Source organism: Heteronotia binoei, chromosome 21, assembly GCF_032191835.1.
Source record: "Heteronotia binoei isolate CCM8104 ecotype False Entrance Well chromosome 21, APGP_CSIRO_Hbin_v1, whole genome shotgun sequence".
Taxonomy (NCBI): Eukaryota; Metazoa; Chordata; class Lepidosauria; order Squamata; family Gekkonidae; genus Heteronotia; species Heteronotia binoei.
The window spans coordinates 9,582,167-9,606,250 of NC_083243.1; the positions used below are offsets into that span (position 1 = coordinate 9,582,167).

The 24,084-nt window shown below is 49.7% G+C and overlaps 1 protein-coding gene across 1 annotated transcript in view; it reads right to left on the bottom strand.

The window, feature by feature from the left end:
• Window positions 1–24,084, bottom strand: part of LOC132588980 (maestro heat-like repeat-containing protein family member 2B) — a 195,330-nt gene that overhangs the window by 80,355 nt on the left and 90,891 nt on the right. Inside the window, 9 exon segments of the mRNA XM_060261483.1 lie at window positions 516–625; window positions 2,942–3,065; window positions 5,190–5,297; window positions 7,551–7,646; window positions 8,279–8,408; window positions 12,576–12,655; window positions 16,313–16,435; window positions 20,251–20,277; window positions 21,722–21,874. Coding sequence (XP_060117466.1) covers window positions 516–625; window positions 2,942–3,065; window positions 5,190–5,297; window positions 7,551–7,646; window positions 8,279–8,408; window positions 12,576–12,655; window positions 16,313–16,435; window positions 20,251–20,277; window positions 21,722–21,874 — 951 coding nt within the window.

Below are 24,084 nucleotides of genomic sequence, written 5' to 3' on the forward strand. Positions count from 1 at the left end.
CACTGGTCTGATCCAGCAGGGCTCTTCTGATGTTCTTATGAAGGCCTTGGCCTCTCTGCCCTGTCGCTGGCCCTCCAGAGAAACTAGTTGGTCACTGTGTGACACAGGATGCTAGACTAGATGGACCCTCACTGGTCTGATCCAGCAGGGATCTTCTGATGCTCTTCTGAAGGCCTCGGCCTCTCTGCCCTGTCACTGGCCCTCCAGAGGAACTGGTTGGCCACTATGTGAGACAGGAGGCCGGACTATAGGGACCCTCACTGGTCTGATCCAGCAGGGCTCTTCTGATGTTCTCATGAAGGCCTCGGCCTCTCTGCCCTGCTGTTGGCCCTCCAGAGGAACTGGCTGGCCACTGTGTGAGACAGGATGCTGGACTAGATGGACCACTGGTGTGCCTGCTGTCTTCCCGACCTTGCCGAAGCTTTCCGAGCAGCCCCTACGCCGTGTGGCGCCCCTAAGCGGCTGCCTCCTTGGCCTACTCCCACATGCCAGCCCTGCTAGTGGAGAACTGTCACCTTGGCCATTCTGGATGATGCCATGAAGAGAACACTGGGGACTTCAGACCATAAGTCTTGGCAGGCAGACAACATCTCTTGCTCTTCTTCTGGGGTGACCCCTGACCGAGCTGGAGCGGGGACGAAAGAGAAAGAGAAGAACAGGAATGTCTTTTCTTCAGCAGAATCTCCGTTTAGCGCAGATCCTCGTTTGCCAGAGAGGTCAGGTAAATAGATGCTCTTATGCTGCCTCTTTTCTGAACCAGGGCTCTGGGCAACTTACACAAATCGAAAAGATCCAAAGGAACAACTTCACCTGGCCCCTGCCTCAAGCTGATCGAAGCCAAGCGCATCCCGTTTGAGAACCCTGCTCATTTTTGGTGTTGCTGTTAACCATTCCCGGGGGTGGGATTCTAGCAGGAGCTCCTTTGCATATTAGCTCACACCCCCCTCATGTAGCCACTCTTCCGAGAACTTACAAAAAAGAGCCTTGTAAGCTCCAGGAGGATTGGCTACATCAGGGGTGTGTGGTCTAATATGCAAAGGAGGTCCTGCTAGAATTCCTTACAGGGCTCTTCGTACAGGGCCTACTGGAAGCTCCAGGAGGATTGGCTACATCAGGGCTGTGTGGCCTAATATGCAAAGGAGGTCCTGCTAGAATTCCTTACAGGGCTCTCAGTACAGGGCCTACTGGAAGCTCCAGGAGGATTGGCTGCATCAGGGGGGTGTGGCCTAATATGCAAAGGAGGTCCTGCTAGAATTCCTTACAGGGCTCTTCATACAGGGCCTACTGGAAGCTCCAGGAGGGTTGGCTGCATCAGGGGGTGTGGCCTAATATGCAGAGGAGGTCCTGCTAGAATTCCTTACAGGGCTCTCAGTACAGGGCCTACTGGAAGCTCCAGGAGGATTGGCTGCATCAGGGGTGTGTGGTCTAATATGCAGAGGAGGTCCTGCTAGAATTCCTTACAAGGCTCTCAGTACAGGGCCTACTGGAAGCTCCAGGAGGATTGGCTGCATCAGGGGGGTGTGGCCTAATATGCAAAGGAGGTCCTGCTAGAATTCCTTACAGGGCTCTTCATACAGGGCCTACTGGAAGCTCCAGGAGGGTTGGCTGCATCAGGGGGTGTGGCCTAATATGCAGAGGAGGTCCTGCTAGAATTCCTTACAGGGCTCTCAGTACAGGGCCTACTGGAAGCTCCAGGAGGATTGGCTGCATCAGGGGTGTGTGGTCTAATATGCAGAGGAGGTCCTGCTAGAATTCCTTACAAGGCTCTCAGTACAGGGCCTACTGGAAGCTCCAGGAGGATTGGCTGCATCAGGGGGTGTGGCCTAATATGCAAAGGAGGTCCTGCTAGAATTCCTTACAGGGCTCTCAGTACAGGGCCTACTGGAAGCTCCAGGAGGATTGGCTGCATCAGGGGGGCGTGGCCTAATATGCAAAGCAGGTCCTGCTAGAATTCCTTACAGGGCTCTTCTTACAGGGCCTACTGTAAGCTTCTGGAGGATTGGCTGCATCAGGGGTGTGTGGCCTAATATGCAAAGGAGGTCCTGCTAGAATTCCTTACAGGGCTCTCAGTACAGGGCCTACTGGAAGCTCCAGGAGGATTGGCTGCATCAGGGGTGTGTGGCCTAATATGCAAAGGAGGTCCTGCTAGAATTCCTTACAGGGCTCTCAGTACAGGGTCTACTGTAAGCTCCAGGAGGATTGGCTGCATCAGGGGGTGGGGCCTAATATGCAAAGGAGGTCCTGCTAGAATTCCTTACAGGGCTCTCAGTACAGGGTCTACTGGAAGCTCCAGGAGGATTGGCTACATCAGGGGTGTGTGGCCTAATATGCAAAGGAGGTCCTGCTAGAATTCCTTACAGGGCTCTCAGTACAGGGCCTACTGGAAGCTCCAGGAGGATTAGCTACATCAGGGGTGCGCGGCCTAATATGCAAAGGAGCTCCTGCTCCAAAAATAGCCCTGAGAAACACAATAGTACTGGTTTTACTACAACACAAAATGGGATATTCTGCACAGCCTGAATTCTTGTTTCTATAGTGCCATCGGGGAAGAAGAGGCCTGACTGAGCAGCACTAGGGGCTGTGGTTTAGTGGAAGAGCACTTGTCGCATGCAGGAAGACCCAGGTTCAATCCCCAGCATCTCTAAGTATAAGAATCAGGTGCCAGGTGATTTGAAAAACCTGCAATGGAGGGGCTGGAGAGCCACCTCTGGTCTGAGTAGACAATGCTTGGGAGGGCTTTTTTTTGCAGCAAGAACTCCATTGCATATTAGGCCACGCACCCCTGATGTAGCCAATCCTCCAAGAGCTTACAAAAAAGAGCCTTGTAAGCTCCAGGAGGATTGGTTACATCAGGGGGGTGCGGCCTGATATGCAAAGAAGCCCCTGCTGCAAAAAGGCCTGATATGCAAAGGAGCCCCTGCTGGGCTCTTTCTTTCCTCACCTTGTATGTGGATAAGGCAGGTGATGCATTGGCCCGCCCACTGCCGACATTGGCTGGAGGAATCACAGGTGAACGGGGCGAGCAGGGCCACCAGAGACCCAAACTGTTGAAAATCTTCCCTGCTCTAAAAAAAAAAAAGAAGACAGACAGACAGAAAACCTTTATTACAAAAATGTAGTTGACTTTGTTGGGTGTTTGGGATGCAGTTGATTTGGTCGCCTAGCAGGCTGCAGACAGACAGACAGACAGAAAACCTTTATTACAAAAATGTAGTTGACTTTGTTGGGTGTTTGGGATGCAGTTGATTTGGTCGCCTAGCAGGCTGCAGACAGACAGACAGACAGACAGAAAACCTTTATTACAAAAATGTAGTTGACTTTGTTGGGTGTTTGGGATGCAGTTGATTTGGTCGCCTAGCAGGCTGCATGTGGGGAATCAAACCGGGCTCTGCAGATTAGAGTCTGCTGCTCTTACCAGCAACACTCCCGACATGGCCAACACACACACACTCAGGGTTGCCAATCCCCAGGTGGAGACGGGGGATCTGTTGGGGTTTACATATACCTTTAGCAGAGTAACGTGGAGATGACCACAAAAAGCAGCCAGGCACACTGTTTAGCTTAAGAATCAAAGTAGTTTACTTTACTCATGAGGAAAGGGTTGACTGGGATTTCTAGAAAACAAAGAAGGATTCAAAATCCTTTCTAGCTTCTAGGCTACATCTCGACTCTCCGGAGTCCTAACTTCAACTGCAATGGAGATCTAAGGGTTTAACACAAAGGGCTATAAAACTGACCAGATGGTTTCCCTCAGACCACCACCCCAATATATGGATTAGCCTATCAGGGCTCTCCCTGAATGGTCACTATGCATATTGACACCCAGCCTTGGTGGGAAGTACATACAGACATTCTTATTGGCTCTGCCTACTCACTGGCTAAACATCAGCATGCCTATACGGAACACTTAATTAACTCATGACAACAGGAAGTGACATTGCATCAGAAACCCAACAGGATCCCCCCCCCGGTTTGAAGCCCTCCCCCCCCCCCACTTCAGGGTCGTCAGAAAGCGGGGGGAGGGGAGGGAAATGTCTGCTGGGAACTCTGTTATTCCCTATGGAGATTTATTCCCATAGAAAATCATGGAGAATTGATCCGCGGGTATCTGGGGCTCTGGGGGGGGGGGCTGTTTTTTGAGGTAGAGGCACCAAATTTTCAGTATAGCATCCAGTTTCCAGTGTGGGCCCTGCGGAGTCTTGACCAATTCCGCAGGGCCTGCAAGACCATCCTTTTTAGGTTGGCTTTTGCAGATTGCAGATTAATTAATTAATTAATTAATTAATTAATTAATTAATTAATTAATTCCGGGATTTATATCCTGCCCTTCCCACGAGTGGCTCAGGGCGGCTTACAACAAACAATAAAACAATAAAATCGGAACAACGTAATTACATTTAAAATCAAGCATTTAAAAACCTAAAAACCTTAAAAATTTTTAGCATTAAAACTATACAGTAATCACAGAGATCTAGAAAGCTACATTTATCCAGTCAAGCGTAGGCTAATCGAAAGAGGGTCGTCTTACAGGCCCTGCGGAACTGAGTAAGATCCCGCAGGGCCCTCACCTCTTCCGGTAGCTGGTTACACCACATAGGGGCTATTGTAGAAAAGGCCCTGTGATCGCTAAACAAATGGATCCGCCAAAATGATTTCGCCTCAGGGATCTTCGCTATCACGTAAACTGACAGAAATAGCGCCAGGAACATCACTGTCACTGTCAAATTATGTTAAATGTGAATTTAGAATTGTTTTTGGATAATGTTGATTTTAAAGCCTTGTATAATTACTGTATTGTATATTTTACGGATGTTGTTAGCCGCCCTGAGCCTGCTTAGGCGGGGAGGGCGGGATATAAATAAAATTTTATTATTATTATTATTTCTCTCCCCAAAATACCCCCCAAGTTTCAAAAAGATGGGACCAGGGGGTCCAATTCTATGAGCCCTCAAAGAAGGCGCCCCTATACTCCGTTATTTCATACGGAAGGAAGGCATGTTAAAGGGGTGCGGCCCCTTTAAATGTGATGGCCAGCACTCCCTTTGGAGTTCAATGATGCTTGTCACATACTTGCTCCTGGCTCCACCCCCACAGTCTCCTGGCTCCACCCCCAAAGTCGCCAGATATTTCTTGAATCGGACTCGGAGGCCCTGCACGCACAACAAAAAGCAGAAGAGCAGGACGCTCACCGGAATGCCGACCCTGAGGCTTTCTTGAAAAGCGGCGAGCAGCTGAAAGCTGGCGTGCAGAGCTCTTTCTCGGCTGCATTCGGTTTCCGTGAACCAGGGGTCTATGAGCTGTTGAGGACGCAACGCGCAGGGACAGAGAGGCTGAGTCAGGCTGCTGGTCAGAGAGTGCACCTTTTAATCATCCTCTGTGTCAAGTGGCATTTTCCTTTCGTCCGTCCTGAACCTGCATCCTGAATTGGCTACTTTGTGACACAGAGTGTTGGACTGGATGGGCCATTGGCCTGATCCAACGTGGCTTCTCTTATGTTCTTATGTGACACAGAGTGTTGAACTGGATGGGACTCTGGCCTGATACAACATGGCTTCTCTTATGTTACACAGAGTGTTGGACTGGATGGGCCATTGGCCTGATCCAACATGGCTTCTCTTATGTTCTTATGTGACACAGAGTGTTGGACTGGATGGGCCATTGGCCTGATCCTACATGGCTTCTCTTATGTTCTTATGTGACACAGTGTGTTGGACTGGATGGGCCATTGGCCTGATCCAACGTGGCTTCTCTTATGTTCTTATGTGACACAGAGTGTTGAACTGGATGGGACTCTGGCCTGATCCAACATGGCTTCTCTTATGTTATACAGAGTGTTGGACTGGATGGGCCATTGGCCTGATCCAACATGGCTTTTCTTATGTTCTTATGTGACACAGAGTGTTGGACTGGAGGGGCCATTGGCCCGATCCAACATGGCTTCTCTTATGTTCTTATGTGACACAGAGTGTTGGACTGGAGGGGCCATTGGCCCGATCCAACATGGCTTCTCTTATGTTCTTATGTGACACAGAGTGTTGGACTGGAGGGGCCATTGGCCCGATCCAACGTGGCTTCTCTTATGTTCTTATGTGACACAGAGTGTTGAACTGGATGGGACTCTGGCCTGATCCAACATGGCTTCTCTTATGTTATACAGAGTGTTGGACTGGATGGGCCATTGGCCTGATCCAACATGGCTTTTCTTATGTTCTTATGTGACACAGAGTGTTGGACTGGAGGGGCCATTGGCCCGATCCAACATGGCTTCTCTTATGTTCTTCTGTGACACAGAGTGTTGGACTGGAGGGGCCATTGGCCTGATCCGTCATGGCTTCTCTTATGTTCTCTTAACTCCTTGTAGCAAACTGTGACCCAATAACTGACCCATAGAATTCTACCCAGACAGCAAAAGAACATGGCCTGGGCCCACCGAGCAGTTTCTCACTCTTCCAGTCCACTTAAATGAACAAATGGAGGAGATATGATCGCCATCTTCAAATCATTGAGGGCTGTCATATCGAAGATGGAACCGAGTTGTTTCCTGTTGCACTGGCAGGTCGGACCAGAACCAACTGGTTGAAATTAAATCAGAAGAATTTTCAGCTCAACGCTAGGAAGAACTTCCTGACAGTGAGAGCCATTCCTCAGCGGAAACAGGCTTTCTCGGATGGGCTCTCCTTCCTTGGAGGTTTTTTATGCAGAATGTAAATGACCATCTGACAGTAAGGCTGATTCTGTGACTCCATATAACAGGGGTGGCCAAACTGTGGCTCAGGAGCCACATGTGGTTCTTTCACACATATTGTGTGGCTCTTGTAACCCCCACTGCCCAGTTGACTAGCCTGGAAAAGGCATTTTCTCCAAGCCAAGACAGCCGGCAGCTTCCTTGCCTTCCTCCTTCCTTCCTCCCTCCCTTCCCTCCTTCCTTCCCTCCCTCCTCCCTCCCTCTCTTCCTTCCTTCCTTCCTTCCTTCCTTCCTTCCTTCCTTCCTTCCTTCCTTCCTTCCTTCCTTCCTTCCTTCCTTCCTTCCTTCCTTCCCTCCCTTCCCTCCTTCCTTCCCCTCCCTTCCCTCCCTCTCTTCCCTCCCTCCCTCCTTCCTCCCTCCCTCCCTCCCTTTCTTCCCTCCCTCCCTCCTTCCCTCCCTCCCTCCTCTCTCAATCTTCTGATGTTCATCTCTTATGGCTCTTACTTTAAACAAGTTTGGCTACCACTGAACTATAAATTTAGACAGATGATAAGGGGGGTGGGAGGAAGGGATGAGCCAGTGCTTGGGTCTCACTGTGGCCCATTCTTACCTGCCCAGGGTAATGCCAATCACCACTCTGGGGTTCAGGAAGGAATGTCCCTCCAAGCTAAATTGGCCTAGCAGTCTTGGAAGTTTTTTGCCTTCCCCTGAGCAAAGAGCAGAGGTCACTGGGGGAGCTGGGGGGGAAGCAGTTGTGCATTCCCTGCGTTATGCAGAGGGTTGGACTAGATGACCTTTGGGGGGGTTCTTTTCAAGCTGTATGTTTCTCTGAATGGGTTTTCTCCCGGCTGCCCCAGCAACTCACCTGGAACATCTCATCCACCAGCTCAGAGGTCGGCTGTTCTTCCAGGATGGCCTTCATGAGTTTCCCAAGGGCCTCCACGGAGCAGTCATACAGGTGCTGAAAACCACAAGCCAGCGAATGAAGGAGGGTTGCCCGCTCTGGGTCGGCAGATTTCTAGAGATATGAGGCTGGAACAGGCCTCGGATTCAGCAGGAGCTCAGAGGAGTGCAGCTCCTGGACCTTTCTGAGGTTTCCCCCTCTTCCTCCCCACCTCCCTTGTCCATCGAATAGGAGGTGCAGCTGCATAACAATTTCCGGATTAGGAGAGCAGGCAGCCGGACAGCCCCCAGGGGCTTTGCCACGCCCCCAGCAGCCCTCCTTAACCCCTGGAGAAACCCATGCCACCCTTTCTCCGTTTCTTATGTGATTTTGGGTGGTGGGTGGCTTGCTGGCCTTTTGACTGGAGGGGGGGCGGCAGGAGAGCCCCAGGCAAGGGAGGCCTGCTTGGGCTGCTGGCTCTCTAGCAAGCCCAAGCAGGCCTCGCTCACCCAGGGCTTTTATTCTATGTGGCTCTTACGCTAAGCGAGTTTAGCCCCTTCTCATGTTTCAGGTGCTCCTGGACCCTTGCTCTTTTCTGCTGCTACAGACCGATTAATACGGCATCCCACCTTGATCCATCTCCGCTGAACAAAGGCTTCTGGGACGTCGACAAGCAGGTCACAAAAGCCGACCGCCGAGAACTTACATACCTGTGTGTATTCCAAGTCCTTTCCCATCTCCTCTTTCAGCTGCTCCACGGGAGGAAGAGGGAACAGGCTTTTGATGCTCTGATCGAGGAGATTCCGATTATCCTCTAAGCTCAAACATGGCTTCAGCTTGCTGGAAGGAGAAAGATGGAGGGAGGGACCACAGAAGAAGAAGGAGAAGAAGAAGAAGAAGAAGAAGAAGAAGAGGAAGGTGAAAGAGGAGAAACAGAAGAAGAAGGTGGTGAAGGAGGAGAAGAAGGAGAAGCAGAAGAAGGTGAAGGAGGAGAGGAAAAAGGAGAAGGAGAAGAAGGTGAAGGAGGAGGAGGAGAAGAAGGTGAAGGAGAAGAAGAATAAGAAGGCGGAGGAGAAGAAGGTGAAGAAGGAGAAGAAGGAGAAGAAGAAAAAAAGGTGAAGGAGGAGAAGAAGGTGAAGGAGGAGGAGAAGAAGAAGTTGAAGAAGGAGAAGAAGGAGGAGGAGGAGGAGAAGAAGAAGAAGGAGAAGAAGAAGAAGAAGGTGATGGGGAAGACGTCAGCCTGATACCCTGGGGAATCATTTAGTGGGGCTGCAGTTCAGTTGCAGAGCATCTGCTTGGCATGCAGAAGGTCCCAGGTTCAATTCCTGGCATCTCCAGTTAAAAGGACCAGGCAGGAGGTGATGGGAAAGACCTCAGCCTAAGACCCTGGAGAATCATTTAGTGGGGCTGCAGCTCAGTGGCAGAGCGTCTGCTTGGCATGCAGAAGGTCCCAGGTTCAATCCCTGGCATCTCCAGTTGAAAAGGACCAGGCAGGAGGTGATGGGAAAGACCTCAGCCTGAGACCCTGTAGCCCCACTAAATGATTCTCCAGGGTATCAGGCTGACGTCTTCCCCATAACCTCCTGCCTGGTTCTTTTCAACTGGAGATGCTGGGAACTGAACCTGGGACCTTCTGCATGCCAAGCAGATGCTCTGCCACTGAACTGGGGACCCTTTCCAGATGTCTTTCCTCAAATGAACATCCTTACTTGCAGAAGATCTGCCACTCAGCCAAAGCCCCCCGAACTCCTTTGGTGGGAAGCCCACAGAAGATTTCATGTCAAGTGAAGAAGAAGAAGATATTGGATTTATATCCCGCCCTTCACTCCGAAGAGTCTCAGAGCGGCTCACAATCTCCTTTACCTTCCTCCCCCACAACAGACACCCTGTGAGGTGGGTGGGGCTGGAGAGGGCTCTCCCAGCAGCTGCCCTTTCAAGGACAACCTCTGCCAGAGCTATGGCTGACCCAAGGCCATGCCAGCAGGTGCAAGTGGAGGAGTGAAGAATCAAACCCGGTTCTTCCAGATAAGAGTCCGCACACTTAACCACTACACCAAACTGGCTCTCCTGTTGAAAGGAAGGCCCATCAGTAGCTATTGTTGGAACTCTCTGTCTGGGGCACAGAATGGGATTAACAATTAGGCCAAGTAGGCACTAGCCTATGAGCCCGCATGCCTTTAGAGGCCCCAGGGCTGGCTCCCCCCTCCCCAGTTTCCCCCCTGCTTGCAGCCCTCCCAGCCTGCACACGCAGCCAGCGACTGAGTTGCGCTTTGCCCAACTTGCCAGGTGCGGCTGCTGCCGGCGTCGTCACCAAGTTTGCCTCTCTCTGCCTCTCCCCTGCAGCTTTGTCAAAGGGGCTTTGGAGAAGGTGCTTGCAGGTTGCAGCGGGGGCCACAGGCGACAGGGGGGGGGTGCTCTGACTTTGAGATAATTTGCTATTTTGACTGCCTAGGGGCCTCCACAGGGGTCAATCCAGCACTGCTGGGCAGTGATGCTTCGTATTCTTGGTGCTCGGGGGGTGCACAGTGGAAGGGATTCTAGTGCCCTGGCCCCACTGATGGAGCTCCTGATGGCGCCTGGTTTCTTTGCCTACTGTGTGACACAGAAAGTTGGATTGGAAGGGCCACTGGCCTGATCCAACATGGCTTCTCTTATGTTCTTATGTGACACAGAGTGTTGGACTGGATGGGCCATTGGCCTGATCCAACATGGCTTCTCTGATGTTCTTACGTGACACAGAGTGCTGGACTGGATCGGCCACTGACCTGATCCAACATGGCTTCTCTTATGTTCTTATGTGACACAGAGTGTTGGACTGGATGGGCCGTTGGCCTGATCCAACACGACTTCTCTTATGTTCTTATGTGACACAGAGTGTTGGATTGGATGGGCCACTGGCCTGATCCAACATGGCTTCTCTTATGTTCTTATGTGACACAGAGTGTTGGACTGGATGGGCCGTTGGCCTGATCCAACATGACTTCTCTTATGTTCTTATGTGACACAGAGTGTTGGACTGGATGGGCCACTGGCCTAATCCAACATGGCTTCTCTTATGTTCTTATGTGACACAGAGTGTTGGACTGGATGGGCCATTGGCCTGATCCAACATGGCTTCTCTTATGTTCTTATGTGTGACACAGAGTGTTGGACTGGATGGGCCACTGGCCTGATCCAACATGGCTTCTCTTACGTTCTTATGTGTGATACAGAGTGTTTGACTGGATGAGCCATTGGCCTGATCCAACATGACTTCTCTTATGTTCTTATGTGACACAGAGTGTTGGACTGGATGGGCCACTGGCCTGATCCAACATGACTTCTCTTATGTTCTTATGTGACACAGAGTGTTGGACTGGATGGGCCATTGGCCTGATCCAACATGGCTTCTCTTATGTTCTTATGTGTGACACAGAGTGTTGGACTGGATGGGTCACTGGCCTGATCCAACATGGCTTCTCTTACGTTCTTATGTGTGATACAGAGTGTTTGACTGGATGAGCCATTGGCCTGATCCAACATGACTTCTCTTATGTTCTTATGTGACACAGAGTGTTGGACTGGATGGGCCACTGGCCTGATCCAACATGACTTCTCTTATGTTCTTATGTGACACAGAGTGTTGGACTGGATGGGCCACTGGCCTGATCCAACATGGCTTCTCTTACGTTCTTATGTGTGATACAGAGTGTTGGACTGGATGGGCCATTGGCCTGATCCAACATGGCTTCTCTTATGTTCTTATGTGACACAGAGTGTTGGACTGGATGGGCCATTGGCCTGATCCCACATGACTTCTCTTATGTCCTTATGTGACACAGAGTGTTGGACTGGATGGGCCATTGGCCTGATCCAACATGGCTTCTCTTATGTTCTTATGTGACACAGAGTGTTGGACTGGAATGGCCATTGGCCTGATCCAGCATGGCTTCTCTTATGTTCTTATGTGACACAGAGTGTTGGACTGGAATGGCCATTGGCCTGATCCAGCATGGCTTCTCTTATGTTCTTATGTGACACAGAGTGTTGGACTGGAAGGGCCATTGGCCTGATCCAACATGGCTTCTCTTATGTTCTTATGTGACACAGAGTGTTGGACTGGAATGGCCATTGGCCTGATCCAGCATGGCTTCTCTTATGTTCTTATGTGACACAGAGTGTTGGACTGGAAGGGCCATTGGCCTGATCCAACATGGCTTCTCTTATGTTCTTATGACCGGGGCAGTGATGTTCTGTATTTTTGGTGCTGAGGGGGGCAACAGTGGGAAAGCTTCGTGTCCTGGCCCCACTGAAGAAGATTTTGGATTTATATCCCGCCCTATACTCTGAATCTCAGAGCGGTCACAATCTCCTCTACCTTCCCCCCCCCCCCACAAGAAACACCCTGTGAGGTAGGTGGGGCTGAGAGTGCTTTTATAGCAGCTGCCCTTTCAAGGACAGCTTCTATGAAAGCTATGGCTGACCCAGGGCCATCTCAGCAGGTGCAAGTGGAGGAGTGGGGAATCAAACCTGGTTCTCCCAGATAAGCGTCCGCGCACTTGACCGTTACACCAAACTGGCTCTCTACTACACCAAACTGGCTCTCTGGTGGACCTCCTGATGGCGCCTGGTTTTTTTGGCCACTGTGTGACACAGAGTGTTGGACTAGAGGGGCCACTGTCCTGATCCAACATGGCTTCTCTTATGTTGAACATATCATATGAACATATGAATTTGCCTTTTACTGAATCAGGCTCTCAGTCCATCGAAGTCAATATTGTCTACTCAGACTGGCAGCGGCTCTCCAGGGTCTTAAGCTGAGGTTTTTCACGCCTACTTGCCTGAACCCTTTTTAGTTGGAGATGCTGGGGATTGAACCTGGGACCTTCTGCTCACCAAGCAGATGCTCTACCACTGAGCCACCGTCCCTCCCCTCAAAGGCGTTCTTAAAGGTGTTCTTAAAGGTGGCTCTTGCCATGCAGCTATGGTCGAACCAACGGATAGTCACTGGGTCAGAAGAAAGCCTACCTCAGACATCCGAGAGCGAGGATGGCTTTGGGGCGAATTGGAGTCGTTAGAGAATCCAGGGGCTCTTCCCGGATGAAACCCTGAAAGGGAGAGCAGATGTCTGGGGAGGGGACCAATGGAATGAAAGAGTCACTGATAGGGTGCTGGCTTCCAAGTGGAGCCTGGAGATCTTCCAGAATGTAGGGTTCATCTCCAGACTACAGAGATCAGTCCCCCTGGAGAAAATCGCTGCTTCAGAGGGCGGATTATATGGCATTATACTCTGCCGAGGCCCCTCCCCTCCACATACCCCGCCCACTCCAGGTTCCATCCCTAAATCCAGGGCTGTTTTTGTAACAGGAATCCTTTGCATATTAGGCCACACACCCCTGAGGTAACCAATCTTCCAAGAGCTTCCAGGGCTTTTCTTCCAGGGCTTTGTACTGTAAACTACAGGAGGATTGGCTACATAGAATCATAGAGTTGAAGGGACCTCTAGGGTCATCTAGTCCACCCCCCGCACAATGCAGGAAACTCACAAACACCTCCCCCTAAATTCACAGGATCTTCATTGCTGTCAGATGGCCATCTAGCCTCTGTTTAAAAACCTCCAAGGAAGGAGAGCCCACCACCTCTCGAGGAAGCCTGTTCCACTGAGGAACCACTCTAAACTCACAAACACCTCCCCCTAAATTCACAGGATCTTCATTGCTGTCAGATGGCCATCTAGGCTCTGTTTAAAAACCTCCAAGGAAGGAGAGCCCACCACCTCCCGAGGAAGCCTGTTCCATTGAGGAATCGCTCTAACTGTCAGGAAGTTCTTCCTGATGTTGAGTCGGAAACTTTTTTGATTTAATTTCAATCCATTGGTTCTGATCCTACCTTCCAGGGCCACAGAAAACAATTCCACACCCTCCTCTATATGACAGCCCTTCAAGTACTTGAAGATGGTGATCCTAGCACCTCTCAGCCACCTCCTCTCCAGGCTAAACATCCCCAGCTCCTTCAACCTTTCCTCATAGGATTTGGTCTCCAGACCCCTCACCATCTTCGTCACCCCCCTCTGGACCCGTTCTAGCTTGTCTATATCCTTCTTAAAATGTGGTGCCCCAAACTGGACACAATACTCCAGGTGAGGTCTTACCAGAGTAGAGCAAAGCCATACCATCACATCACGTGATCTGGACACTATACTTCTGTTGATACAGCCCAAAATTGCATTTGCCTTTTTAGCCACTGCATCACACTGTGGACTCATGTTCAACGTATGATCCACTAAGACCCCAAGATCCTTTTTGCACATACTACTGCTAAGACAAGTCTCCCCCATCCTATAACCATGCATTGGATTTTCCCTACCTGAATGCAGAACTTTACATTTCTCCCTGGTTAAATTCATTTTGATTTTAGCCCAGTTTTCCAGCCTGTCAAGGTCATCCTGTATCCTGTTTCTGTCTTCTTCTGTGTTTGCATCGGGGTGTGTGTGTGTGGCCTAATATGCAAAGGAGTTCCTGCGACAAGAAAAGTACTGTCTAAATCTCCAGAAATATTCCTGCTCGGAGCTGACAACCCGAAATTTTGGTTCAAACAGCAGGAACGACCTTTGTTCAGAATAAAGGGAAGGCTAAGAACATAAGAACATCAGAGAAGACATGTTGGATCAGGCCAATGGCCCTTCCAGTCCAACACTCTGTATCACACAGTGGCCAAAATATATATATATATACACACACACACACTGTGGCTAATAGCCACTGATGGACCTCAACTCCATATTTTTATCCAATCTCCTCTTGAAGCTGGCTATGCTTGTAGCCGCCGCCACCTCCTGTGGCAGTGAATTCCACATGCCAATCACCCTTTGGGTGAAGAAGTACTTCCTTTTATCCGTTCTAACCCGACTGCTCAGCAATTTCATCGAATGCCCACAAGTTCTTGTATTGTGAGAAGGGGAGAAAAGAACTTCTTTCTCTGCTTTCTCCATCCCATGCATTATCTTGTAAACCTCTATCATGTCACCCCGCAGTCGACGTTTCTCCAATCTAAAGAGCCCCAAGCGTTTTAACCTTTCTTCACAGGGAAAGTGTTCGCACCCTTTGATCATTCTAGTTGCCCTTTTCTGGACTTTTTCCAATGCTATAATATCCTTTTTGAGGTGCGGTGACCAGAATTGCACACAGTACTCCAAATGAGACCGCACCATCGATTTATACAGGGGCATTATGATACTGGCTGATTTGCTTTCAATTCCCTTCCTAATAATTCCCAGCATGGCATTGGCCTTTTTTATTGCAATCGCACACTGTCTTTCCGGGGCTTTTTTTTGGCTAACAAAACAGACAGGCAGTTCATCTAAATCGTCATGGCGTTGGCTATTATAGTATGCAAGAAACAATTCTTTTCAACTATGACTATGACAATTTTGACACCGCGGTGAGCATCACTATCTAGTTTCCCACCTTTGCTTTAGGCCTTTCCAGGGCTTTTTTTGGGCAGGAACGCAGTTCCGGCTGGCTTGGCATCAGGGGGTGTGGCCAAATATGCAAATGAGTCCCTACTGGGCTTTTTCTACAAAAAGCCCCGTGGGAAACAATGGTGAGATCAGGGGGTTCCACTCGTGATGGTATGGAGAGAATAAGGAACCTCCTTTGAAAGGAATCCTCACGGTTTCGTTTATCAGTTCTTCAGCTTTTTTCTTTCTCATATGCTAATGACTTCCCGGGGGAATTTGGGAGGAAAGTTTTCCTCCCAAATTGTCAGAGCATCTGGGAAAACAACAGAGTTTCCCGGAAGCTCCTAGAGCAGCCAGCACGCGATGTCACCAGCAATTTGCGCTGGCGACCTTGGGAGGGGATCCCCCCACCAGCCCACTGTGGACTGGTGGGTTGCGGACCCCCAAAGCGGGAGAACCCTGACCCTGCCCGGGAGCTTGCCTGGACTCCATACAGTCCACCTACCACAGCAGCCATATTCTCCAGGGGATGATGAAGACAACTGGAACCGGTGTCAATAGTGAGCTATGTATAGTAACCACCAGAATCAATAAAACTCTCATGCGAAGCATGTATAAATGTGTTCTTTAAGTGCAAACTAAGTGAAACAGAACTAAGGAACACTAAATGCTCAATACTTTAAATTTCCCCACAAAGTCTCTCAACAGTCTTTTAAGAATAACAGCCTCTTCAAAGTGGACATCGTAAACGTATGGCTGGAGTCTTTAATCTCTTAGTGATGGTACGGAGAGAATAAGGAATAGCTTTTGAAAGGAATCCTCACGCCGGTAGCAGCAGAGGAGAGCATGCGTTGATCCGTGTTGTAAAGAGTGAACTGTGGCTCTGTGTAACGTCGGGAGAAAAAGGCTGAAGAAGAACGGATAAGCGAAACCGTGAGGATTCCTTTCAAAAGCAGTTCCTTATTCTCTCCGTACCATCATGAGTGGAACGCTAAGAGATTAAAGATTCCACCCACATCTTTACTACATCCACTTTGAAGAGGCTGTTATTCTTAAAAGAATGTTGAGAGACTTTGTGGGGAACTGATCTCTGTTGCTTGGAGATCAGTCATAATAACAGGGGATCTCAAGGCCTCACCAGCAGTCGGGAGCAGTCGGGAGCCATACCCACAGGTGAAGACAGTCTTCAGGTTCTTAGGACAAGAAGGTCCCTTTGCTCAGAATGCTCATGAAGACAAGACGAGGGGTTCTCTGCAAATGTGCAGCAGAGGTTGGCTGGGCCCAGAGCCTCGGGAGCCTGACTCACCAGCATGACCCCAAGGATCTCCTTTTTGCAGGTTAACGGGAAGCCCTGGCAGTCCCGGGTCTCGTGGAGGGCATGGCCGATGTCTGTCATGCTCTGGATGAAGGCCAGCTTCAGGCTGATGTCCTGCATGCCCAAGAGAACCACGTTACAAGCAGAAGGCAAACCTCACGTGATGGAGACCCTGCATTTCCCAGGGTGGCACGAATGAGGGCATGGGGGCACACTCACCGTCAGCATTGCCAGGCTTGGGGTGGAAGATGCCTTGAGATTTGGGGGAATGGGGCTTGGGGAGGGGAGCCAGTTCGGTGTAGTGGAAGATGCCTGGAGTGCGTGGATTCTTACCCGGGAGAACCGGGTTTGATTCCCCACTCCTCCGCTTGCACCTGCTGGAATGGCCTTGGGTCAGCCGTAGCTCTCGTAGGAGTTGTCCTTGAAAGGGCAGCTGCAGTAAGAGATCTCTCAGCCCCACCTGCCTCACAGGGTGTCTGTTGTGTGTGTGTGTGGAAAGGTAAAGGAGATTGTGACCACTCTGAGACTCTGAAATTCAGAGTATAGGGCGGGATATAAATCCAATATCTTCTTATTGAGCCAGTTCGATGTAGTGGATAAGTGTGTGGACTCTTATCTGGAAGAACCGGATTTGATTCCCTCCTCCTCCACTTGTACCTGCTGGAATGGCCTTGGGTCAGCCATAGCTCTGGCAGACGTTGTCCTTGAAAGAGCAGCTGCTGTGAGAGCCCTCTCAGCCCCACCTACCTCACAGGGTGTTGTGAGGGGAGAAGATATAGGAAATTGTAAGCCACTCTAAGTCTCTGATTCAGAGAGAAGGGAGGGGTATAAATCTGCGATTCTTCTTCTTCTTCTAATGCCATCGGGCTCCCCCCTTTCAAACTGGGCATTTTTCTCAAGGGGAACTGATCTCTGTCTGGAGATCAATTGTAATCCCAGTAGATCTCCAGCTGCCACCTGGAGGTTGGCAACCCTAGTCAGAGAGCTATTGGAAAGCAGATGAGCTTTTCCTGGATGCTCAGAGAGAAGCTGATTCTGGAACGAGGTGAAGAGAGGGTAGGGTTGCCAACTCTATTTGAGAAATTCCTGGAGATTTGGGCCTGGAGATGATAAGGTTTGGGGAAAGACCTCAGGAGAAGAAGAAGATTATATTGGATTCATATCCCACCCTGTACTCTGAATTTCAGAGACTCAGAGTGGTCACAATCTCCTTTACTTTCCCACACACACACAACAGACATTCTGTGAGGCAGGTGGGGCTGAGAGAGCTCTTGCAGAAGCTGCCCTTTCAAGGACAACTCCTACAAGCGCTCTGGCTGACCCAATGCCATTTCTGCAGCTGCAAGTGGAGGAGTGGGGAATCAAACCTGGTTCTCCCATATAAGAATCCGTACACTTAAGAACATAAGAGAAGCCATGTTGGATCAGGCCAATGGCCCATCCAGTCCAACACTCTCTGTCACAAAAGAACATAAGAGAAGCCATGTTGGGTCAGGCCAATGGCCCATCCAGTCCAACACTCTGTGTCACATAAGAACATAAGAGAAGCCCTGTTGGGTCAGGCCAATGGCCCATCCAGTCCAACACTCTGTGTCACATAAGAACATAAGAGAAGCAATGTTGGGTCAGGCCAATGGCCCATCCAGTCCAACACTGTGTCACACAGTGGCCAATATGTATATATATGCACACACTGTGGCTAATAGCCACTGATGGACCTCTGCTCCATATTTTTATCCAATCCCCTCTTGAAGCTGGCTATGCTTCCAGCCGCACCCCCTCCTGTGGCAGTGAATTCCACGTTAATCACCCTTTGGGTGAAGAAGTACTTCCTGTTATCCGTTTTAACCTGACTGCTCAGCAATTTCATTGAATGCTCACGCGTTCTTGTATTGTGAGAAACTTAACCTATCCTACACCAAACAGGCTCTCAGGAGGGTATTGTGCCCTTGACTCCACCCCCCAAAGCAGCACCTTTGTCCAGGGGAGCTGATCTCTGTCATCTGGAGATCAGTTGCAATTCCAGGAGATCTCCAGGGTCCACCTGGAGGATGGCAACCTTAGCCATCAGGAGTCTCACCTTCCTTCCAAACTCTTGTTTGGCCACCCCTGACTTGGGAGCCTCAGAGCAGCTTAGAATCTCCTCCTCCCCTTCCTCTCCCTGCAACAAACACCCTGTGAGGCAGATGGGGCTGAGAGAGTTCTGGCTGACCCAAGGTCACCAAGCTGGCTGCATATGGAGGAGGAGTGGGGAATCAAACCCGGTTCTCCCAGATAAGAGTCCGCACACTTAACCACTATGGTTGACCTAAGGCCATTCCAGAAGCTGCAAGTGGAGGAGTGGGGAATCAAACCCGGTTCTCCCAGATAAGAGTCTGTGCACTTAACCACTATGGCTGACTTAAGGCCATTCCAGCAGCTGCAAGTGGAGGAGTGGGGAATCAAACCCGGTTCTCCCAGATAAGAGTCTGTGCACTTAACCACTCTGGCTTACTTAAGGCCATTCCAGCAGCTGCAAGTGGAGGAGTGGGGAATCAAACCCAGTTCTCCCAGATAAGAGCCTGTGCGCTTAACCACTATGGCTGATCTAAGGCCATTCCAGCAGCTGCAAGTGGAGGAGTGGGGAATCAAACCCGGTTCTCCCAGATAAGAGTCTGTGCACTTAACCACTATGGCTGACTTAAGGCCATTCCAGCAGCTGCAAGTGGAGGAGTGGGGAATCAAACCCGGTTCTCCCAGATAAGAGTCTGTGCACTTAACCACTACAGCTGACCTAAGGCCATTCCAGCAGCTGCAAGTGGAGGAGTGGAGAATCAAACCCAGTTCTCGCAGATAAGAGTCTGTGCACTTAACCACTATGGCTGACCTAAGGCCATTCCAGCAGCTGCAAGTGGAGGAGTGGGGAATCAAACCCGGTTCTCCCAGATAAGAGTCTGTGCACTTAACCACTATGGCTGACTTAAGGCCATTCCAGCAGCTGCAAGTGGAGGAGTGGGGAATCAAACCCGGTTCTCCCAGATAAGAGTCTGTGCACTTAACCACTACAGCTGACCTAAGGCCATTCCAGCAGCTGCAAGTGGAGGAGTGGAGAATCAAACCCAGTTCTCGCAGATAAGAGTCTGTGCACTTAACCACTATGGCTGACCTAAGGCCATTCCAGCAGCTGCAAGTGGAGGAGTGGGGAATCAAACCCGGTTCTCCCAGATAAGAGTCTGTGCGCTTAACCACTATGGCTGACCTAAGGCCATTCCAGCAGCTGCAAGTGGAGGAGTGGGGAATCAAACCCGGGGAGGGACTGTGGCTCAGTGGTAGAGCATCTGCTTGGGAAGCGGAAGGTCCCAGGTTCAGTCCCCGGCATCTCCAAAAAAGAGTCCAGGCAAATAGGTGTGAAAAACCTCAGCTTGAGACCCTGGAGAGCCGCTGCCAGTCTGAGTAGACAATACTGACTTTGATGGACCAAGGGGGGTCTGATTCAGTATAAGGCAGCTTCATATGTTCATATGTTCTCCCAGAGAAGAGTCCAAGCACTGAACCGCGACACCAAACTGGCTCTATATAGTAGCATAAAGGATACCTAAGAGCGCTGAATGCCACCGGAAACTAAATGACATAGCACCAAAACTGTTTTGATTGTTTAAGCCGTCGATCTGATGAATTCTTTAAGGTGTAATTGACGGAACTGTATTGTTATTATCGTTTATCTGGGAGAACCGGATTTATATCCCACCCTCCCTGCTTCGGCAGGGAGGGTGGGATATAAATCTAATCAATCAATCGAACTGGCTCACTGGAGTGGGGCGGGAGGGTCGGTGGCAGTGGGCTCCACCTGAAGCTCTGCGTTCTGGTAGGTGCACCATTTCCATATCTGCTCGTGCCAGCCTGGTCTTCATAAGCACACAAACAACACCCATGAAGCTGTCGCCACTTACTTTGTTTGAGATGCTAACGCCCAGCACCTGGAAAAGGAAATGCAACCTCCAGTCAGTGTTTTGGAAATCGACTTGCAGGATTCATATCACGAATGCCAAAAAAAAAAAAATCCCCGTTGTATCAAATGTCGGATCCTGCCCCTCGCGGAATCCATACGGCAACGCCGTTCGCAGTTCATGAAAAGAGCTCCCTATTTTGGGGCACGTGATCTGAACTCTCAGCTCACGACCTGAGTTCGATCCCAGCGAAAGCTGGTTCAGATAGCCGGGCCAAGGGTTGACTCAGCCTTCCATCCTTCCGAGGTTGGTCAAATGAGTCCCCAGTATGCTGGGGGGAAAGTGTGGAGGACTGGGGAAGGCAATGGCAAACCACCCCGTTAAAAAGTCTGCTATGAAAACGTGAAAGCAACGTCACCCCAGAGTCAGAAACGACTGGTGCTTACATAGGGGACAACCTTTACTTTTTATAGAGCCCCTTGGCGCAGAGTGTTAAAGCTGCAGTACTGCAGTCCTAAGCTCTGCTCACAACCTGAGTTCAATCTCTGGCAGAAACTGGGTTTTCAGGTAGCCGGCTCAAGGTGGACTCAGGCATGAACATATTTGCGCATGCTCCAATTGTATAAAGGATATTAATGTTTGGAATGTGAGAAATGTGAGATATGTATCTTTTGTGTATAATTCAAGAATCACTGTTGATAAAAACTGAGGATAAAATGGTCACATGTACAGTTGAGTATGATAAAAAATTGAGGATAAAATGGTCACATGTACAATTGACCATTTTGAGTAAAATGGTCACGTACAATTGAGTATTAGTGCGCGCAGTGTTAATTTCAGTTCACGCCCACCTAAAGCTTGGCAACCCTACACAAAGTACTTTTCTTGTTCAGTCGCACGGTCGAGTCCGACTCTTTGCGACCCCAAGGACAAAGTCACGCCAGGCCCTCCTGTCTTCCACCATCCTCCGAAGTCTGCTCAAATTCGTGTTAATTGCATCAGCAACGCTGTCCAGCCATCTAATCTTTGGCCATTCCCTTCTTCTTTTGCCTTCTGTCTTTCCCAGCATCAGGGTCATCTCCAAGGAGTGCTCCCTTCTCATTTGGTGGCCAAAGTACTGGAGCTTCAGCTTCAGCATCTGACTTTCCAGGGAACAGTCTGTGTTGATTCCCCTTAGGACTGATTGGATCTTCTTGCAGTCCAAGGGACTCTCAAGATTCTTCTCCAGCACCACAACTCTAAAGCATCTATTCTTCTGCGCTCGGCCTTCCTTATGGTCCAGCTCTCACAGCCATACATTACTACTGGGAATACCATCGCTTTGACTATGCGGACTTTTGTGGGCAGGGTGATGTCTCTACTTTTTATTATCCTGCCCAGGTTCGCCATTGCTGTCCTCCCAAGGAGCAAATACCTTTTAATTTCATGGCTACAGTCACCATATGAAGCACACCTGGCCTTTGAAGCCTCTCACCTGCCTGCTGTTGTAGTAATGCTGGAGAACTCTCTTCATGATGTCCGTTTCCACCTGGGAGAAGAGGAGCTCCTTTGGAGCACAGAGGGCCACTTTGCCGTACGTGAGCATCAGCGTTTGGTGGATCTGGCCCCTCCGGCCTTGGTAATAGTCCTGAGCAAAAGACAGAAAAGAGGAAGGCATGGCTGTTTCTTATTCTGCAACTCACCAGCTAACAAATACTTCCCCTCACCTGTAGGGTTGCCAGGTCCCCCTGGCTAGTCACAGGGGATGGGGGTGAAGAAGAAGATGATATTGGATTTATATCCTGCCCTCCACTCCGAAGAGTCTCAGAGCAGCTCACAATCTCCTTTACCTTCCTCCCCCACAACAGACACTCTGTGAGGTGGGTGGGGCTGAGAGGACTCTCACAGCAGCTGCCCTTCCAAGGACAGAGTCTCAGAGCGGCCTACAAACTTCCTCCCCCACAACAGCCACCCTGTGAGGTGGGTGGGGCTGAGAGGCCTCTCCCAGCAGCTGCCCTTTCAAGGACAACCTCTGCCAGAGCTATGGCTGACCCAAGGCCATGCTAGCAGGTGCAAGTGGAGGAGTGGGGAATCCAACCCAGTTCTCCCAGATAAGAGTCCGCACACTTAACCACTACACCAAAGAGTTGCCAGTTCCGAGCTGGGAAACTTCCGGAGATTTGGGGGCGGAGCCTAGGGATGACAGGGACCTCAGTGAAGTATATAGAGTTATAAGAACATGAGAAAAGCCAGGGGTGGAATTCTAGCAGGAGCTCCTTTGCCATAGAGACCAATTCCCATAGGGAATAATGGAGAATTGATCCACGAGTATCTGGGGGGGGGGGCTGTTTTGTGAGGTAGAGGCACCAGATTTGCAGCATAGCATCCAACACCTCTCCTACCAAAGACCCTCCAAGTTTCAAAAAGATTGGACCAGGAGGTCCAATTCTATAAGCCCCCAAAGAAGGTGCCCCTATCCTTCATTATTCCAAATGGAGGGAAGGCATTTAAAAGGTGTGCGGTCCCTTTAAATGTGATGGCCAGAACTCCCTTTGGAGTTCAATGATGCTTGTCACAACCTTGCTCCTGGCTCCACCCTCAATGTCTCCAGGCTCCACCTCCAAAGTCCCCCAATATTTCTTGAATTGGACTTGGCAACTATGAGGAGCCGTTCAGGGTCAGCTTGGGAGGGTGACCACTATACATTTTCCCATCACCTTTCCTCAGTCCCTCAGGCACACATGCAGAAATCCTGTCGGAACTAAAGTAAACTAGGCAGCAGACAGTTTAAAAGTCAAAAACCAAATAAATATTTATTGGATTACAAAAGGCAAGGGAGAGGGATAAAAATAACATTGATTGGGTCTGATGAAAGACAACAAATCACTTGGCAGGCAGATGGTTACTGGAATAATCAACTGCTGTTTACTAGAGTTTTATCAGGCTGAGATAACATTAAAAATAAAGATAACATTGGCAGGCTTTAGAACTATACAATACCCTAGGACAGACAGGCAGTGCCTACTGAGCCCTAATAATAATAATAATAATACTTTTTATTTATATAAAAATAAAAATAAAATTATCTATATCTCGCCCTCCCTGCCAGGGCAGGCTCAGGGCGGCTCACAACATGAGTATATAATAAAACCATACATAGTAATTACAATTACAATAATAAAATCATCCTTAAACCATTAACAACTGTATTAAAACTAACATTGTGGTGCTATAACTAGATCTTAATAAAATTCAATGGCTAAAACATGTCCAGCGAAGCTTTCTTAGCTCGGTATTAGGTGAAGGCTATTTTGAAGAGGTAGCTCTTACAGGCCCTGCGAAATTGATCTAAACATCGCAGGGCCCGTACCTCCTCCGGGAGTTGGTTCCACAGCAGTGGGTCTACAATGGAGAAGGCCCGATCCCGGGTGGTCTTCAATCTGGCCTCCCTTGGCCCAGGGATATTCAGCTGGTTCTTTCCAGCTGACCTCAGTGCTCTCTGGGGTTCATATGGGGAAAGACGGTCCCTCAAGTAGGCAGGTCCTCGGCCATATAGAAAGGAAAGCTTTGCAGTTCAGACGATGTAGCCCTCCGCTCCGGCGTCTCAACTCATCAAAATAATAAACTGACAGTCACTCTTTTTCACACACACTGAGAACTTCTGAATGGCGCCGGATTAATTCTCCCACACAGACACACACACTAGCTTCCAGGACTCACACTTCGGAGAGCTAATGCCAGCCCCTCGCTCCTGTGTGTCTCAGCCCCAGCTAGGTTCCTTGTCTGAATCTTGGGGTTCCCTTCTAGCCACCAGAATCACTTCTCCCTTTTGTGTGTTTGTGTGATCTCAGTTTTTAT